Below are 20,047 nucleotides of genomic sequence, written 5' to 3'. Positions count from 1 at the left end.
GTGGGCGGAGTCAACACGCCTCAGTTTAAGACCATCATCCCCTTGGCCACACCCTCCAATGTTCAGCAGATCCAGGTACCTGGCAGCCGCTTCCATTACGTGCGCCTGGTCACGGCCACCACTGGGAACACTGCCCAGACGGCCAACTCCAGCACCACCACCAACTCAACCACCATCCATTCTGGTACACACACACAAGGGAAAGTGGTTTTTCTGTTATTACTATTCAGATTAATGATTAATTGATTTTTATTTATTTTTATATTATTAAGCTAAGCCAATGGTGATGAACACGGCTGCAGTGAGGATGTCTGTTCCCATCGTTCCTGCTCAGACGGTCAAACAGGTAACATCTCAACATTTATTTATATTAGTGTTTATGTATTAAGCTTCTCTATGACTACATGTCCTCTGAAAGTGGGCTCCTGTGCAGTGTAAAAGAAAATGTTCTGCCTATCAGGAGGTGGGTTCCACCTGGGTGGGAGGGGCATACTCTCTCTCCCCTGTCAATCACAGTGGCGAGAGCCAATGAATATGTTCCGAGTTCATGAATGCAGAAAGGAGCCGATAGTAAAGTGTTTTAATGCCTGCAATTTGGAGAAAAATCTAAGTAAATCCTTTTTGGTGATGACTACTCGTATGCGTGTCGTTTCCTTCTCAGGTGGTGCCGAAACCGATGACCTCAGCAGCCCAAGTGGTCAGCAGCAGTCAGACGCAGCAGAGACTCATCATGCCGGCTGCTCCCCTCCCTCAGATCCAACCCAATCTCACCAACCTGCCCCCCGGCACCGTGCTCGCTCCGGCCCCGGGCTCAGGGAACATGGGCTACGCCGTGCTGCCGGCTCAATACGTCACACAGGTGTGTGTCTGCGTCCGTCAGGTGCCTCCTGAGTTATACAGGGGAGGAAAGTGTCATGTGGCTCATCGACTTTAACTTGTGTTGCAGCTTCAGCAGTCCACGTTCGTGACTTTGGCGAGCAGCTCGAGTTTCTCTGCCCCGAGCTCCATCCAGACCCAGGCCAGACTTCCTCTGAATGGGTAAAAAACACACACACACACACACACACACACACACACACACACACACTCACTCTTTAATAAATCACATGCATTAAGAATATCTTTAATGGTTTAAAGGGGAATCATTAAGAATAAAAATACAATAAATGAGGAAGAAGGATGAGATCTTCATTAATATACAATAAAGATATTGTTAATATCCGTGAATGTCAGTGAGAAATACGGAGCAGTCAGTGATTTTTTATAAAAGCTCCAACCTCCGATTATCTCACAGATCCTTGTTTTATAGGCTGAGAGGAATTCATTGTGTTTGCTAGTAGCAGTAGGTAGTAGCTCAGTGGTTAAGGTAGTAGGACTCTGGATTGGAAGGTCACAAGTACAAATCCCAGACCACCAAACTGCTGGGCCCTTGAGTAAGGCCCCTAACCCTCAACTGCTCAGTTAGAAGTTGCTCTGGATATGAGAGTCTGCCAATGCCATAAGAGGTTCATGATTTCTTGCAGTGTGTACATGGCTTTGTATTAGTGGAATATCCAATCCTGTTTGAAAACATCCAAAGTGAGGGCAGTGTCACTCCACTGTAGTGCAGAAACTTTCACACATTGAAAATAAAATCATCTACAATCAGTAGAATCACGTTATTAAAATGAGCCTCTGATCCCTGGAGAGAACTCTGTCCAACAATCAGCTCTGGAGGAGACAGAACAAGACAGAGGAGTCTCATTCATACACCTACAGCTTCAAACTTCAGGCCCACAACATGGTAACCGGCGGATGCACCAGAAATGTCTGTTTATGAGAAATAAAGTTGGATTGGGCAAACTTTTTGTTTTTGTCTTTAAATAAATGTGGCATAAACGCAGAAGATGCTGCAGACTGAAAAATGAAAGAACAGAGTTCTATTGTGCATTGTGTCGCTCACAATATCTCCTAGGATCTCAGCACCAAATGCCAGTCCTGACCTGTCAAACATTAACACCCCACAAGAGCTGCAGTTTTGGAGATTCTCTGACTCTAGAGTCTAGAAATCGTCAAACTCGATTAAATCCTTACGTTCACCCTTTCTTCTTCTTCTAACATCAACTTTGTAGACAAAATGTTCACCTGCTGCCAAATAACAGGTGCCGTGATAAAGAGCTGATCAGTGTTAATCACTTCACTCCTCATAATGTGATAATGTCGCTGTTATGCCTGGTTGGTGTGTTTCCTAATGATCTTATTATACATTTGAATAATTTATCATTTTATTTGTTTGTATTTGCAGTTTATCTCCATCAGACGCAACCTCCCGACCACGGAAGCCTTGTAACTGCACCAAATCACAGTGCCTGAAACTGTACGTGTGCCCCAACACACTGCTGAATTACTGTGTGTGTGTGTGTGTGTCTGTGTGTAAAATATCGGGTAATCATATATATTTGTATTTTTCAGATATTGCGACTGTTTTGCAAACGGAGAATTTTGCAACAACTGCAACTGTGTGAACTGCTTCAACAACCTCGACCACGAGAGCGATCGCCTGAAAGCCATTAAGGTTCTGAGGATTATTTCTGTTGTTGATTGTTTTCCTGATTCAGCATGTAGATAGAGTGTGTTTCAGAGCAGAGAGAATCACAAGGAATTAAAACACAGTGGGATCTGTTTTGAAATGTTTCAGGCTTGTTTGGACAGAAACCCGGTGGCCTTCAAGCCGAAGATCGGTAAAGGGAAGGAAGGAGAATCGGAGAGGAGACACAGCAAAGGCTGCAACTGTAAAAAGTCGGGGTGTTTAAAAAATTACTGCGAGTGTTATGAGGTGAGAGTGCAGTGGAACATTAACATCAACGAAGCCGTAAACATGGATGTAAACCTCTGGTCATATTTGTTACTTCATCAAATGTTTTGGATTTTCTTCATTTGAATTTTGTTTTTACTTTCATTTAGTTTAAAGAGCAAAAAAGCAGGGGGGAAATTCAGGATATTGTAGAAATGGTGTGTGTGTGTGTGTGTGTGTGTTCCCAGGCGAAGATTATGTGCTCGTCGATCTGTAAGTGTGTGGGCTGTAAGAACTTTGAGGAGAGTCCTGAGAGGAAGACTCTGATGCACTTGGCCGATGCGGCGGAGGTTCGTGTGCAGCAGCAAACTGCAGCTAAAACCAAACTGTCCTCTCAGATCTCAGACCTGCTGACCAGGACCACACCGACCATCAGCAGCAGCGGCGGGAAGTACGACTACACACACACACACACACACACACAAACACACACACACACACACTACTACCTACACACACTACTACACATACATACACACACACTCTTAATTTCTTTGTTTTCATTGTTAAAAAAAAAAAAAAACTCTCCATATAACTCTGTAACTCCCCCTCTCTATTTCGCTTTATTTATTTATTTCTCTGCCACTCTAATCCATTTCCTCTCTCTGTCTCTCTCTCTCTGTCCCTCCGTCTCTCTCCCTTCCAGGTTGCCGTACACGTTTGTAACGAAGGAGGTAGCCGAGGCGACGTGTGATTGTCTGCTGGAGCAGGGGAGGAAGGCGGAGCGGTATAATCAGCCTCAGGCGGTGGCAGAGAGACTGATCCTGGAGGAGTTCGGTCACTGCCTGTGCAGAATCATCAGCTCTGCTGCTAAAGCCAAGACAGACTGTTCCATCAACTGCTAGAACCTCACACACTGTGGTTCTGCTACAGGGGTTATTGTGGAACTCGTGCTTTTGTACAGAGTGGGACTTCGATTAGCCGGACGTGCACGTGTGTGCGTGCACGTGCAGAGCTAAAATGGACACACAGAGACAAACTTTATTAGATGAGAACTGCTGCGGCTGTCGGCTTCATCTGCATCGTGTGTGTGTGTGTGTGTGTGTGTGTGTGTGTGTGTGTGTGTGTTGCTTGTACAGGTCACTTCTGTAGAGGGAATTGATTTTAGAATCATTTTTATGCTCGATAACCTTCTCGTTTTAAACCCACAATCATAACGTGATCGTTTTTTCCTCCTGTTTTTTTTCTCCCTCTGTTTTTCTCTCGTCACCTTCTTGCTGTTTATTTACCGCTAATACCCTCAGCTCCATTAATAATCATGACTTATACACAGTACGTAGCCTTTACTGTAGCCTCTTCATAACACATCAGTATTTATTTACTCCTCGCCCAATCTCCTGAGAGGATTCTCCATGGGGGCGGAGTCTCGCACCGGGGTCTGCTTTGTACCGACTTCCTGCGGATGTGAAGGAGGGTTTAAGCATTATTACTAAAAAACCCTGTTCATCTCTTCCACATGTCCGTCTCCTTTCTGTTCCTGTGTAATGTAACGTGATGTGGTGTGTGGCACCAGCAGGAGGTCTGTGGGAGACACTGATTTCTTTTTTCCCCTCAATGAATCACGCTGAGCAGAAAGGTGGGTGGAGGAGGGAGAAGAAGGAAAACTCCTGATTCTGAACAGGAAGTAAAACACAACAGTACATGTTCACTAACATGGTTTAATCACCTGTGTGTGTGTGTGTGTAAACGTCCATCCGGCTGACATTTCCTCCACCCAGTGTCCCATCACCTTTCATCCTGTCTCATCTTCTTCCTTCTGTCCCAGCCTGTCTCCTGTCCTGTCGTGTCCCAGCCTGTCCAGCTGATCAGTGGTGAGCAAGACCACACACAGCAGTGTATTTAATGCGTTTGGATTATTATTCATTTCTAAAATCGACACTTTGCTTTAGGTCTATTTAATTCTTTAGCTCAAAATCTTGGATCTTTTTAAGAAAAAATAATTATTAAAATGTTTTGACTTAAGTCTTAGACACCAGTTTATTATTAATGTTATTATAGATATTTATTTTATGACTTTTGCATTAATGAGTCATTTTATACCTCCAGCCGTGACCTCCAATAAATACAAATAAAATGAACAAGTTCTAAATCGATGCACTGCTTGAGGAGTTCTGCATGTGGTGAACAGTGATTTTGATCAACAGCACCAGACTCAAGAGAGGAACCAGACTCAAGAGAGAACCTCGTTCTCATCTGGGTTCCACCGAATATCCATTTTTTTCAGATAAACGATGTTGAGGTGCAGTGATGGAGATCAGAGCAAACTGTAGTCCTGAGTCACTGAACACCTGTGCTTTCCTAAAAACCTAATCTGACCTGCTATGTCCGGCGCCCTGGCATCTGGTATACACATGACTATTTGTGTATAAATATTTGTATACCTGTATTTGGTCATACCTGATTATCAGAAGGGGGCGTGCCCTCAATGTCTGGAGTAAGTGTGCTTTCACTAATAGCGTTGCAGTGTACAAACCATTCTGTCCGCTAGGTGGCAGTAAATGTAGGCCTTATTATTTCGGCTTCTCCCATTGGGGGTGTCGTTTATAAACCATTCTGTCCGCTAGGTGGCAGTAAATGTAGGCCTTATTTCGGCTTCTCCCATTGGGGGTGTCGTTTATAAACCATTCTGTCCGCTAGGTGGCAGTAAGAGCTTTCACGAATAGCGTGTAATGTATAAACCATTCTGTCCGCTAGGTGGCAGTAAGAGAGCTTTCACGAATAGCGTGTAATGTATAAACCATTCTGTCCGCTAGGTGGCAGTAAGAGAGCTTTCACTAATAGCGTGTAATGTATAAACCAGTCTGTCCGCTAGGTGGCAGTAAGAGAGCTTTCACTAATAGCGTGTAATGTATAAACCAGTCTGTCCGCTAGGTGGCAGTGCGCAGCGCTTTGACCCCACCACACAAAACACACAAAGGAGGACGAGGAAGAAATTACAGCACTGAAAACAAAGCGTGATTCCGCTTCATAAATGAATGAAATCTGAACTTAAATTTAACGATGGCGTCAAATCCACCGGCACAAGGTACAGGTAAATACAGAGTTCTATTCAGAATATAAAGTAATATCCGTGTATACAGGAGACAGGAGGTGGAGCTGGAGGTAGCAGAGCTGAAGATGTTGAGATGTTTGTTGGGAGTGACGACGATGGACAGGATTAGAAATGAGTTTATTAGAGGGACAGTGCATGTAGGACGTTTTGGAGACAAGGTGAGGGAGGTGAGATTGAGATGGTTTGGACATGTGCAGAGGAGGGACATGGGGTATATCAGTAGGAGAATGCTGAGGATGGAGACACCAGGAAGGAGGAAAAGAGGAAGAACAAGGAGGAGGTTTATGGATGTGGTGAGGGAAGACATGCAGGTAGTGGGTGTGAAAGAGGCAGATGTAGAGTACAGGGGAGTATGGAGACGGATGATCCGCTGTGGCGCCCCCTAATGGGAGAAGAGGAAGATCCGTGTTGTTTTGCTAAAGCGCGAACTTTTCCAGCTTCCGGTCTTTACATTTATTTTAATAAATGTTTATTTACATTTTAACAATTTTATACAAATCTGAAACTTTCAGGCATCAAAAGTGTTAATCATCTTTTATCTTTCTAATATAATTCACTAAACTGAAATTCTGACCAGGTTTCAGTATTTCAAGAGTTAATTTATTATTGTTGTTGTTATTGTTGTTGTTGTTATTAAAGGTGAAACATGTATTTAAAATACTCGTTGTTTCTCCTCCTGCAGGATTTCAGAATAAAAACCGAGTGGCGATTTTAGCGGAATTGGATAAAGAGAAGCGGCGCCTGATCCAGAGTCAGTCTATGAACAATCCAGGAGCCAGGTGAGACCTTCCACTTTCTATCCTCTTCTACAGCCGAGTGCAAAAGTTTACACACCTACAGAACAAGAGGAGGAACATGGAGTAAAGGTCTCACCTGTCTTTCTGTAGGTTTCTCTAAGAACCTCCAGATCCAGTGACTCTGAGCTGCAGGTTTCTCTTCCATTCATTCATCACAATTTTTCCTCCTGATTTTCACACTGCTGTAACTTTTATTATTCTGTAATCAGAAGTTAAAAAAAATGGTCATCTCTCAAAAATGTCTGAAAACTTCAAGCTTGACCTCTGAAAATGTCGACCTGGAGACTCCTTTCATTCATGTTCCATAAAAGCCCATGTTCTGTGGTGTAATTATACTGAACCCACAGTGATCATGAAGGTGCTCCTGTGTGTGTGTGTGTGTGTGTGTGTGTCTCAGTATTCCGCTCTCCAGACCTCCAGTGAAGGAGTTTCGGGATCACGCAGAGCAGCAGCACATCGCCGCGCAGCAGAAAGCAGCGTTACAGGTAACAGCTCTGAGATCAGCGTTTTCCAGACTGATGTCGAAAACAAACTTCTCTGTTCATCAAGTTGTTTCTCTTTCTGTTCCAGCATGCACACGCTCACTCATCAGGCTTCTTCATCACACAAGACTCGTCGTTCGGGAACCTGATCCTCCCCGTGCTGCCGCGACTCGACGCAGAGTGACCAGGAGAAGACGACACGTTCTAAACCAGACGTTTCACCTTCCACAGATCTGCTCAGTTTCAGGGGTGGGGTTTCACCTGAGAAAATCTCCTCGAGCTCCACTCACTGATTACACAGTTCATTCACATACAATAACAAAATGTGGACTTGAGCAGCTGTTCTACATCTGTATCATCATCATCATCATCATCTTCTTCTAGCAGTGCAGTGGCTCGAGTGCTGGAACGACTGGATGAAGCCCTCGTGTGAAAAATGAATCAGTTTTATGAACATAAACCTTTTATTAAAAAAAAATAGTTTGAGATCATTAATAAATCCTTCTTTAACTGAATTATTGAGCAAATGATTTATTAGTGGAATAAAATGTACTGCAAATAAACTCATTTTAAATAAAAAAGTCTAATCCAGACGTCTGGGTAGTGTGACTACGGCGTAAATCAGACGCTCAGATCGGATTCAAATAAGCACATGAAGGACCTGTAGGTTAGAGAGCTGATGTACATGATTGGTTCTGCAGAGGAAGTGGGTGGGGTTTATTATTTGCATATTCATACAGGTGAGATGTTTGTGCTTTTTTCTTGTCAGGAACAGTGTAGATGTTCTTCTCACCAGGCTGCATGAGTCAAGGAACAGATTTTATGGTGTGTGTGTGTGTGTGTGTGATAAGCATGCAGTGAAAACTGTAAATTGTGTGTGTGTGTGTGTGTGTGATAACGAGGTCAACACTGGTCCAAATGTGGCACAAAGATAATACGAGAGAGAAAACGGTGGTCTCTGAGAGTGTAGTGTAAATATTTATACATCACATTAAAAATAATTTGAGGGTAAAGTCAGGAGGAACTTTCAGTTTTTTAGTTGTAGCTCCTCTGAAGCTGTGGAGCAACACTGAGAACCGGAGGGAAAACGTTTCATTTGCTGACGATGGGTAAAAGCTCTCCCCTGGCTTTCATGGCTTTGATCTTGGCCTTGATGTTCTCATCCATGGCCTGCCTGCACCTCACAGCGTAGTGCGCCAGCGTCTCCTCCTTCTCGTCCCACGGAGGCAGGGCGTGGAACACCTCGGGCGCGGCCAGACTCAGCTCCGCGATGGCCGCCGTCCTGGAGATGGTGTTCCGGTCCACGCCCACTCGGTCGAAGGCCACCTTCATGGAGACGCTGCGGCGGAATTCCTGCAGAGCCGTCATGTAGCGTGCAATCACACCCACCACGTTCTTCACTGCAGGGAAAACACACACACACACACACACACACACACACACACACAAACACACACACACAGGAACATTCTTACCAAAAACTGTTCTCTCACACACTTCCAGTCATTATTTCTCATGATCTCATGATGATGTGGAACTGCAGAAGCTTCTACCCATGTTGAGAGAAATGACAGATCATCACTGCTATTGTTGGATTAAAGGGTTTCTCTAAAACGGAGTGTCCTGTTTCACATACTCCTGACGCGGGTGTTCTCTCCGTCACGGTTCCTCTTGGAGGAGACCTTGATGGTTCTCTGTCGGTCTAGCGGGTGAACCTCCACCTCCTCAAACGAGTCGAACAGCGCCGGAGACTCGAACGGAGCTCCTTCATCAGGGAACGAGCCGATCAGCTGGTGAGAACTTCCTGCCTCCATCTGACTGGAGGGATGAACTCGTCTCTTATCTAAACAACACACAACAAACAAAACCACCGCAAAAATAGTCAAACAGGTAAATAATGATCAGGTGTGTAGTGTACAGGTAAATAATGATCAGGTGTGTAGTGTACAGGTAAATAATGATCAGGTGTGTAGTGTACAGGTATATAATGATCAGGTGTGTAGTGTACAGGTATATAATGATCAGGTGTGTAGTGTACAGGTAAATAATGATCAGGTGTGTAGTGTACAGGTAAATAATGATCAGGTGTGTAGTGTACAGGTATATAATGATCAGGTGTGTAGTGTACAGGTATATAATGATCAGGTGTGTAGTGTACAGGTATATAATGATCAGGTGTGTAGTGTACAGGTAAATAATGATCAGGTGTGTAGTGTACAGGTATATAATGATCAGGTGTGTAGTGTACAGGTAAATAATGATCAGGTGTGTAGTGTACAGGTAAATAATGATCAGGTGTGTAGTGTACAGGTATATAATGATCAGGTGTGTAGTGTACAGGTATATAATGATCAGGTGTGTAGTGTACAGGTAAATAATGATCAGGTGTGTAGTGTACAGGTAAATAATGATCAGGTGTGTAGTGTACAGGTATATAATGATCAGGTGTGTAGTGTACAGGTAAATAATGATCAGGTGTGTAGTGTACAGGTAAATAATGATCAGGTGTGTAGTGTACAGGTATATAATGATCAGGTGTGTAGTGTACAGGTATATAATGATCAGGTGTGTAGTGTACAGGTAAATAATGATCAGTTGTGTAGTGTACAGGTATATAATGATCAGGTGTGTAGTGTACAGGTATATAATGATCAGGTGTGTAGTGTACAGGTATATAATGATCAGGTGTGTAGTGTACAGGTATATAATGATCAGGTGTGTAGTGTACAGGTATATAATGATCAGGTGTGTAGTGTACAGGTAAATAATGATCAGTTGTGTAGTGTACAGGTATATAATGATCAGGTGTGTAGTGTACAGGTATATAATGATCAGGTGTGTAGTGTACAGGTATATAATGATCAGGTGTGTAGTGTACAGGTATATAATGATCAGGTGTGTAGTGTACAGGTAAATAATGATCAGGTGTGTAGTGTACAGGTAAATAATGATCAGGTGTGTAGTGTACAGGTAAATAATGATCAGGTGTGTAGTGTACAGGTATATAATGATCAGGTGTGTAGTGTACAGGTATATAATGATCAGGTGTGTAGTGTACAGGTATATAATGATCAGGTGTGTAGTGTACAGGTATATAATGATCAGGTGTGTAGTGTACAGGTAAATAATGATCAGGTGTGTAGTGTACAGGTATATAATGATCAGGTGTGTAGTGTACAGGTATATAATGATCAGGTGTGTAGTGTACAGGTATATAATGATCAGGTGTGTAGTGTACAGGTAAATAATGATCAGGTGTGTAGTGTACAGGTAAATAATGATCAGGTGTGTAGTGTACAGGTATATAATGATCAGGTGTGTAGTGTACAGGTATATAATGATCAGGTGTGTAGTGTACAGGTATATAATGATCAGGTGTGTAGTGTACAGGTATATAATGATCAGGTGTGTAGTGTACAGGTAAATAATGATCAGGTGTGTAGTGTACAGGTAAATAATGATCAGGTGTGTAGTGTACAGGTATATAATGATCAGGTGTGTAGTGTACAGGTAAATAATGATCAGGTGTGTAGTGTACAGGTATATAATGATCAGGTGTGTAGTGTACAGGTAAATAATGATCAGGTGTGTAGTGTACAGGTAAATAATGATCAGGTGTGTAGTGTACAGGTATATAATGATCAGGTGTGTAGTGTACAGGTAAATAATGATCAGGTGTGTAGTGTACAGGTAAATAATGATCAGGTGTGTAGTGTACAGGTATATAATGATCAGGTGTGTAGTGTACAGGTAAATAATGATCAGGTGTGTAGTGTACAGGTAAATAATGATCAGGTGTGTAGTGTACAGGTAAATAATGATCAGGTGTGTAGTGTACAGGTAAATAATGATCAGGTGTGTAGTGTACAGGTAAATAATGATCAGGTGTGTAGTGTACAGGTATATAATGATCAGGTGTGTAGTGTACAGGTATATAATGATCAGGTGTGTAGTGTACAGGTATATAATGATCAGGTGTGTAGTGTACAGGTAAATAATGATCAGGTGTGTAGTGTACAGGTAAATAATGATCAGGTGTGTAGTGTACAGGTAAATAATGATCAGGTGTGTAGTGTACAGGTATATAATGATCAGGTGTGTACCAGGTCGGAGTTGGTCCTGGAGGAACTCACAGATGAGCTCAGCTTTCTTGGTGAGTTCCTGCTGCAGCAGCTCTTTATCCTGCTTCAGGCTGCTGATGGTTTCTCCCATCATCATGCTTTTATTCTTTTCCACCTGCAGGAGAGCCTTCAGCCTCTCGATCTCATACACTGTGACACACACACACACACACACACACACACACACACACACACACACACACACACACACACACACACAGAATAAGGATTTTAACACAGAGCTATACCGACCTTAAAAAAGATATATATTATTATTATTATACAGAATTTATTCTCTGTAGTTTTACATGGAGATCAGCTGTGGATTAAACACACAAAAATATCCAAACCTGACTGTTTTTCAGATTTTACTAAAATATTTATTTAGAAAATAAACCCTACACCCAACGATGTACTGAATATCAAAACTGATTATTTACACATGTAGAGCGGACCGGTCCATAACTGAACAGATCACTTAATAATTCAAATACCGTCAAATCCAAGGAAAAGCATCTCATGTGTGTTTACACATTATTGCATTATTTACCTTATAATGTACACCAAAAATCTACAGGTGTAATAAACACTATATGACCAAAGGTTTTTTGCAGGTACTTTTTGAACCTCAAATTCCACATTTAATCCCAATCGCTGATAAAATACCCTCTGCTCGTCTAATCTTGTGTAACAGTTTGAGGAAGAAGTACATACAGAAGTACAGTCTTGTGTCCCAATACTTTTGGCAATACAGCGTAAGTGTTTATCGTTATCGGTGGCTACGCAACATACAACGTAAAACAGACACGAATGCTGTAACAATTCCACTTTTATACAATGTAAAGCTTTTGTGCAAATAAAGTAAAAATAAAGAGATAAAAAAACAATACATTGGATAAAAAGTGCACACCATCACCGTTTAAAAGAGAACAGTGATCACACCATCAACACTTCCAACGTTTATTATAGATAATAAAATATGCTACAAAGTTCAGAAAGAAACCTTCATACAGTTCTTCTTAATAAAATCCCAGACGGGTAATATTTGATCTTTTTTTCTTTTCTCAGGAGTTTGATCAGGGATTACTGACTGCTTTCACACGCTGGGTTTATTCTCTAAACTCACGTTTCGTACGTTAACCTGCGGAAAAGTGGAACACGTTAGAAAAGTGCTGATGTCGGTGTTTTTGTTCACGGCCGGGTTTTTTTTTAAATCATCATCGAGATCGAGAGATCGGACCCTGACGAGGAAACAACTCGTGAATGGGAGAACGTTACTCTTGCTGGGGTTGATGGGACAGTAGCCAATCACATGCATTTTGGGGATCAGGTATGTAGAAGAGGGCCGACGGAGCTTTACTTCAGTGTGTGACAGCAAGAAGTGTTTTATGTGCTTCACAGGAAGTGTGTGTGAGCCTTCACTCTTCCTGTTTAGCAGCCAAGACCAACAAATGTTCTTTCTCATCATGGCCCAACTGGTCAGAAGGAAAAAAAACTCATTCTACCTTGGAGCACGACGTGCTGGTGAAAACTGTGCCTTGCATGTGAGTGAACACGGGGAGATTTCTGGGAATCCGATCGGAAATATATTCCACCTTCCATATTGACATGGAGATCCCGAGTCCAAGGTGTGACCAGAATGCCTGAGGCTCAACTTCATACAGGAAGTGAAGAAATATATTGCAGACATTTGACCTTCCTGTGACCTTGACCCTGTTTTAAACAATTCCAAAACTTCCAAACTCCAAAATCAGATCATCTGCTGGTGATGATCATTAATGATCATTGTGTATAAATCGTAAGAGCATCCACCCTTCTCCAGCGTGTGAGAAATCCTGAGATATAAAGAGAACCTCAGATGGATGGAGAACCAGACAGCAGCAGCATGTTTTCTGCTTTTGAGGCTACAGCTGAGATGAACACCAATCTCATCTTCATCTTCATCAGGGCTGGGTTAGTCATATAGCTCATATTAGCAAAGACTGGTAAGAGTGTTGCTATGGTTACAGGGTCATGTGATCAACACTCAGAGTGTGAAAGCAGCCCAGAGAGCGGTTAATAATGAAATGTTGAAGGAAAACAGATCTTATCTGAAATTGTATTTCTTTTTTTTTACCCAAAACAGAAGAACATTTTTCAGAATTTTCCAAACGTCTAGAAATAAGCATCAAGCGGTTTCTGCTCCGTCTCTGTTCCGAGTGTGTTTCCATACACACACACACACACACATGAGGACGCTGAATTAAAAACAATCAGAAAAGCTGAAATTCAGTGATGTGGAGAAGAAGCTTTGATATGTTGTGATTCTGATCCTGTCAATAAAAACGACGCTCCGGAGCTCAGATGTACGACGGGCCAGACTTGTGGAACAGATACGGCCCCTGAGCTAACTTCTTCCTCTGTCCGATCCTCAGTCTGCACTTGTTGATGCACGCTTTCTTCAGCTTGGCCGATTCCACGGGCGTCCAGCCGTCCAGCGTGGAGCAGCGCAGAACATATGCTGTAAAGGAAACACAACAGTTTTAAGGATCATCTCCCAAAAAAAGCATCATGAGCTATTTCTATCTTTCTGATGGGTCAGAAGGTGTTGATGAATTCTTGAGAACAGCAGCTCTGAGAGCAGGACAGGGTTTTGTTCATGTGTACTGCACACATTCTCTACAGAGAATCTATTGATGTAGAGAAGGAGTCTCCAATGGGATCGGTTTCGTTTCACACACATTAATTATCATTCCCAAAAAAAATCATCTTGATAAATTCATTCATCTAATATTCATCTACACGTCCTGACCAATCAGAATGCAGAATCTAAAAGTGCGGATGAACTGCTTACAAATGATCCCGTCCACTTTTCTCCTGTCCAGGATTTTTTTCCCATCTGGTACTTTTCCTCTTTTCCCGAAAGCCACGGCTCCGACGAGGTCCTCCTCGGTGAAGAAATGTTCGAACAGCAGGTGGAAGAGCCGCATGCTGTCCTGACGTGACTCCTGGTGAATACAGGCTAATTTATACGGAGGCAGGAAGAGTCCTGAACCGGGAAACAGTTCCTGTTCTCCAGGACGAGGAGGACTCTGAGCCTGCACTCGAGTCTGCTCGTGGAACCGGAGAACCCGCGAGATGACGGATTGGAGGTTCCGTAACGTAACTGGATCTGTCCAATAAAAATACATCAAATAAAAATCAATTAAACAAATAAAATACATTATTTTATATTACAATTAGACACTTCTTAGTGCCGTAAGTAATGAATTTACTGATTTCAATTCAAATAAATAAAGTGTGATCCTCACCCACGCTGGTGATGTACTCCTCCAGCTGCCTTCTTTCCTCAGGATGACTCTCAGGGTTTGAACAGAGCTCTGAGGTGGACGGCCAGAACGACTCCTCCGAGTTCAGACATCCTGCGAAGTTTAACACAATTCAGCTCGACCCACATCACGGCCACATTAAGCACATTAATTACTGAGTGAACATTGTTCTCTGAAACGTGTGCACGTGACAGGAGATGGGTTTATTAGGAATTTTTGTGTAATCCAATTCCCTCCACAGCGTCCTGACTGTTACACAGCACTCGCACCTACATACGCGTCAGATTTCGCACTACGGATCTTTAAGTGTACACACACCAAAAAATAAAAAAACATTTTCAACAAAGAAATTGGGAATGTTTTATTATGCAGAACTTCATCCAAATTATTTTCCCTACGAATACAAAAAAAAAGATCACAACAAAGTACAAGAACGTGATAAATAAATAAATACATATAACAGAAAAGTCTTGCGCAACTAACCCTGAGAGGCATTCAGGACGTGCACGGAGTCTTCAGTTCCCACCTGTGAACATTAGAGCAGATTTTACACAAAACTAATTCTGTAAAAATGATCATAATAATAAATCAGTGCACAAACATACGAGTAGAAACACTAGAAAACTCCACTCACCGTTTCTCTCGGAAAGATGTTGGTTTTGTTCCGTTAGGAGTAAAATGAAAAACATCCGTGGAAGCGTCTCGAGGAAAAACGCTTTAATTTCAGAGAGAGCGAGTTTACTCCGAGCCAGGTGGACTTTCACTCTGAGCTGAGCCACGTCGGAGTCTCATACACGTTTTAATGGAACGAATACTGGAGCTTTTAACACACATGATTGTATTTTAAACTGTGTGGGATGTAATGTGATCTCATGTATTGGTATTTACACTGTCTGACCAAAAGAAAGTCTCCACCTGGATAACTGAAGTGAATACAGAAGATCTCTTTTACATTTAGAGCATAGACGCCATTATCCAGAGCAAATTAAATTATTCCAACCAAACAACTGAGCATGTGAGGGTTAAGGGCCTTGCTCAAGGGCCCAGCAGTGGCAGCTACAATCTCAACCTTCTGATCAGTCATCAAACTTCTTAAGCACTGATCTACATCCTCCCCAATGTTTCAGCTACATCACGTTACTGAACCCTAACTGAGGCAGTGAGAAGCTTCTCGTTTCCTACACAACCTTGAAGGAGGACATCTCCTGAGGTTGTGGAAAAGACATTCCTCCGTTTCAGAGGCATCAAATAATTTACCTGTATTAAGCAGAAAACAGCCATGGGGATTTCTATAACGACAAACACTGCACTAAGACGTGTCCAATACATTATTCAAAATTGGAAGAAGTGGTGATCCATCAAGTTTCCAGGAAATATCTTGATTGATCATGATGGGAGATCGAACTCACAGCAATGTCGAATAGTGAAAGTAAAAGCATTTCCACATGTAAAGTGTGAAGAGATTACAAGGAACTGGAACTAAACTGCTGTGTAGCTTTAAGAAAACCACTTATCATTAGACTCATCAGAATTTAAAAAGGAGCATAAAGATCAGACTCAGGAGCAATAAAAAAAAAGGTCATGTGGTCGAAGGAGTCCAGATTTTCCCTGTTCCAGAATGATGTAGTAACAGTAACATATCCTTAAAAACACAAGGGCTACTGAATGTGATGGACCATGACACAATAAAATATTAAAGTGTGAGATGTTTTGGCCTGGTTGTGTTTATTTACATGTACAAAATGAAATGTCACCTGGAGAGATCATTCCTGATAAAAATGCAACTGTGTTCTACTGGAAAAGCACAAGAAAGTCCTCTTTCTCAAAGTCCTGAATCAGGAAATTCCAGGAGTGTTTCATTATTACTGGATATGCTTTAGACTAATTTCATATTTTAATAAATAAAAAAAACCCACAATATTGTATAAAGACACCATTAGATAAACATGGCGATCTGAACCACACTGGGCTGCAGGACTAATCGCTTTTATAAACACAATGAAAAGCACCATTATAAAAAAACAGGCTTTCTCGTACTCTCTCTCTCGTACGCTACAAGCTGAAGTTTAGCTGCTTATAAATTAACATGACATTCAAGCCGTCGAACAGCCGAGCGCAAAAAAATAAATAAATAATAAATCATTCAAACCTCTACATATTGAACCAGCAAGTAAACAATATTTCATTCTGACATCAGAAATAAAGATAAAAATGTGTTTAGAAATAAAGTGTCGCTCTTTAAAAGAAGGGACTAGTTTTCTTGAGGTAGTAGTGTGTCCCTTATAAACTTCAGTAAAGTAACTGGAACTACTTCTTCCTGCTGCAGTGTGAGAGCTACAGATAAACAGATAGACGCTGATTTTGTGGAACACCTGCACATTTATATTTGTATTTCATAGTCGTGTTTATATTTTAACTCTTTATCAACTCATTTAAATGGAAAATATCTGAGGAAAGGGTTAAAACCTTCTTTTTTTCCAGAAGACAATGAAATTTGTGTAAAAAAAAAAAAAAAACTAATAAACCTTTTCAGTAAAATATCTTTACCTGTGTCCCCTTTGGGCTCTGCGCTGAGACTCTGTGCTGCTAAAAGGTCTATTTCAGGGTGCACTACACCTGAGGGATCCTCAAAGGGCAGGCTGAAATCCCCATTAGGAAGCACTTCCACCATGTCACTCCGTCCTGGTTGGCTCAGAGACGCCGTGCTCTGATTGGCTGCCAGGTTCATGTGCGAGTTCATGTGCGTTCTGTTTTGAGAGCCACTGATAGGCGTGTGCATGTGTTTGGTCACGGATGAGGAGGAGTTGTCCAGTGGTGAGGAGGACACACCCACCAGATCTCCATCCTCCAAGAGCTGTGAATTGTGCTGTGCTGAAGATCTGGATGAAGGTCTGATCTGAGAGGTGGGTTTTGGTGACTGAGAGATGCTACATGACGGAACGCCCTCTGAGGCGGCTTGTGCTTGTGCGTTAGCCACTGTGTAATAATCCTCCGCTCGCTCTTGCTTGATTTTTTTCCCTCCTGGATCGGCAGAATCGTCCGAGCCCGACCCCTTGGTGCTTCGTTTTCTGGGAGTGACCCTGGGCTCGGAATCGCCCTCTTCGTCTGTGGCTGAGGACTCGCACACGATGTCGAACAGGTGCTCCTCTGCGTTGTCGTCCATCTCGGACGGCTCACTGCAGTTGGAGAAGTCGTAAGAGTCTCGGGTCTGGTTCGAGTCACCTTTGCTCGTTTTGGCCGTGCTGTTCAGGAACCTCGGCGTGGAGCTGCTCTGAATGGACGACGCTCCCTGCAACAGAGATTCTGAACTGATCCCCCGGCCGCTTCGCTCGTAACACATCCGATCCTTGTGGACCGTTTTACAGGAGGACGTTAAGGGCCAGTGGTAGGCGTGGCCGGCGCTGCAGCCCCACAGTGCGGTCAGGTTCCCGTGAGCTCCCTCAGTCAGCAGGTGCTTCAGGCTCGGGATCAGGGTGCAAATCGTTCCGTGACTGTGGGCCCATTTCACCAGTTTGGACAAACTATCAGCCGAGGTGTGTAAGCAGTCACCCATGATAAGTGTCCTCGCCTAGGAACATTCACAATCGGATTCAAATCATAATTAACAGCTTAATTTTTACAAGTTACACGTTCAATACCGTAAAATTCTTTCTTTGCCGATCCCAGTGAGGTTAGGAAGCTGGGGTCTGAGTGCCAGGAGCACAGAGGGTAAAGGGCCTTGCTCATGGGCCCCAGAGTGGCAGCTTGGCGATGCTGGGGGTTGAAACCCTGACCTTGTGCCTTATCCACTAAGCTCCCACTTCCCATTCAATACGAGTCGACTCTTTCAGCTCCCAAACGACACTGCATTTATTATTATTATCATCATCATCATCATCATCATCATTATTATTTATATATTTTTGGGATAGTTTGTAATCTTTTCCATATTCATGTGGCTGATTTGTTGAATAATGTCCTCCTTTACGTTATATATTTCCAGAATACTGGTCTCATCTAAACAACCCGCCTCTCACCAGTGACCTGAAAGAGCCGACTCAAAGAATCGACTCCTTCCCGAAAGACTTTTACATTTACTAACAACCTGACCAATTTGCTTTATGGCAACCAGTATACAGAATTACTAATCAGGTTTATAATTTAATCCCGTGAATTTTTGTTGGCTCATTTCGCACAAAATAATGTATTGTGGATAAAAATATCACGTTACACTAACGGGACATTCATTTACCGAGCTAGCATTATATTAAATCCAAAACAAATTAATAATAATGTTAAATCCGTATTTGGTCCATTTATTAATTCATTACGACATTAATTCACGTGTTTATCTTAAACCTGAGGTAAAGCCGGTGAGGTGAGATCTACCTGCTGTACAGGTGACAGCTTAGCCGGAGAGCTAATTATACAACGACATCAAACAACAAGCGCTAAACTGCACTCTCAACACGTGTCAATAAAATAAATACTATTAATTAGAGTATTAAAGCGATTTTTAACATGAATCACATGAATAACGACAGCTAGCTAGACAGCTAAGCTAGCACGCTAACGGGATAATGTGGTTTAACAAAGAGCGCTAGCATCAAAGCTAACAGAAAGATTTACCTTCACACAGGAGATGAAACACTGACCGGCTCACATGTGGGGAAGTGTTTAATGTGTAAAAACCCAACACTGTTTAACTCTGATCCATCATCAGCTTCTACACCCATCTATAAACCCGCCGAGCTTCTTTTTTTATTATTATTTACCCCAAACAAAAATGGACTCCTTAACACTTTTCTTCAGGAGGAGACTTTTACCATACGTCACTTCCGGTCTAGAATCGCCTTCAATTTCATCAATTGTAACCTATTTTTCTTTTCTTTTATTTATTTAAACTACATCAATAATAATATAATCCATTAAACAGTGTTTATTTTATTTTGACTGTTATTTATTGTTTATTAAATATATCAAGTAAAAAGAATAAAATATTTACTTCCGGTCCCTGATGCACTTTGCTGTTTATTTATATGAAGTTTAAAGTTTTAGTTTTTATATTTACAGATTTCAGTAACAGTTTGTACAGTTGTACAAACTCTTAAATGAGGCTTCAGGTAAACTACAGCAATATGAAATATAAAACATTAAACAAAAATGAAGAAGATAAAGGAGAGAACAGTAATAATGCGACATTAGAAAGTTATAATGATGTACAAGTGTGTGCAGAAGTGTCATGGGCTTCACCCTCACTAGTGCACTATAGTAGTGTACAAGAGGGTCGAACTGGTGTCATGTGACCAACTACTGCTCACGTTTTAATACAGACGTGTGGCAAAAAATAACGTGGCACTTGTTTCACTTATTCCACTATCAGATTTTACAGAATTCATGCTTTGTATTTTCAAGTCCACTGGAGAGGCAAGAAAACAGTGTGAGAAGATGTGCTGCTGTTCTCCATCTCTGGGT

At 42.0% G+C, this 20,047-nt stretch overlaps 3 protein-coding genes across 7 annotated transcripts in view; 2 read left to right on the top strand and 1 right to left on the bottom strand.

Annotated features, from left to right (window-relative positions):
- The window catches only part of lin54 (lin-54 DREAM MuvB core complex component), a 10,241-nt gene extending 5,315 nt beyond the window's left edge, over positions 1-4,926 (top strand). For both annotated transcript variants that reach the window (XM_083568880.1, XM_083568881.1), the window contains exons 6-14: positions 1-184; positions 273-346; positions 662-859; positions 947-1,038; positions 2,285-2,356; positions 2,452-2,554; positions 2,678-2,815; positions 3,022-3,224; positions 3,480-4,926. The exon at positions 1-184 is cut by the window's left edge and continues 27 nt beyond it. In XM_083568880.1, the coding sequence (XP_083425006.1) occupies positions 1-184; positions 273-346; positions 662-859; positions 947-1,038; positions 2,285-2,356; positions 2,452-2,554; positions 2,678-2,815; positions 3,022-3,224; positions 3,480-3,678 (1,263 nt within the window). In that variant the 3' untranslated portion in view covers positions 3,679-4,926. The remainder of the gene's footprint in view (positions 185-272; positions 347-661; positions 860-946; positions 1,039-2,284; positions 2,357-2,451; positions 2,555-2,677; positions 2,816-3,021; positions 3,225-3,479) is intronic.
- inip (ints3 and nabp interacting protein) lies at positions 4,546-7,757 on the top strand. Of its 2 annotated transcripts, XM_083568903.1 has the most exons (5): positions 4,546-4,644; positions 5,705-5,864; positions 6,568-6,664; positions 7,080-7,167; positions 7,253-7,757. In XM_083568903.1, the coding sequence occupies exons 2-5, from the start codon at positions 5,834-5,836 to the stop codon at positions 7,346-7,348; spliced, it is 312 nt and encodes a 103-aa protein (XP_083425029.1). In that variant the 5' UTR covers positions 4,546-4,644; positions 5,705-5,833; the 3' UTR covers positions 7,349-7,757. The 2 variants fall into 2 exon arrangements, with proteins under 2 accessions (XP_083425029.1, XP_083425030.1); XM_083568904.1 differs by lacking the exon at positions 4,546-4,644 and having other exon boundaries at positions 5,705-5,858; positions 7,253-7,679.
- On the bottom strand, positions 7,653-19,405 carry kiaa1958 (KIAA1958 ortholog). 3 transcript variants are annotated; one of them, XR_014537913.1, is made up of 5 exons: positions 19,202-19,405; positions 17,141-18,161; positions 11,268-11,435; positions 8,718-9,007; positions 7,653-8,564 (listed from the first exon to the last, which is right to left on the bottom strand). XR_014537913.1 is itself a non-coding variant. In XM_083568887.1 (5 exons), exons 2-5 carry the CDS (start codon positions 18,144-18,146, stop codon positions 8,257-8,259), a joined length of 1,689 nt encoding a protein of 562 aa, XP_083425013.1. In that variant the 5' UTR covers positions 18,147-18,161; positions 19,202-19,405; the 3' UTR covers positions 7,653-8,256. The 3 variants fall into 3 exon arrangements, 2 of the variants coding, with proteins under 2 accessions (XP_083425013.1, XP_083425014.1); XM_083568887.1 differs by having other exon boundaries at positions 8,801-9,007; XM_083568888.1 differs by lacking the exons at positions 7,653-8,564; positions 8,718-9,007; positions 11,268-11,435 and adding exons at positions 11,643-13,785; positions 14,119-14,436; positions 14,576-14,686.
- Positions 19,406-20,047: the final 642 nt, after the last annotated feature.

This window comes from Silurus aristotelis (assembly GCF_946808225.1).
Source record: "Silurus aristotelis genome assembly, chromosome: 18".
Classification (NCBI taxonomy): domain Eukaryota; kingdom Metazoa; phylum Chordata; class Actinopteri; order Siluriformes; family Siluridae; genus Silurus; species Silurus aristotelis.
This window is presented reverse-complemented; position numbering and strand designations above follow the sequence as displayed.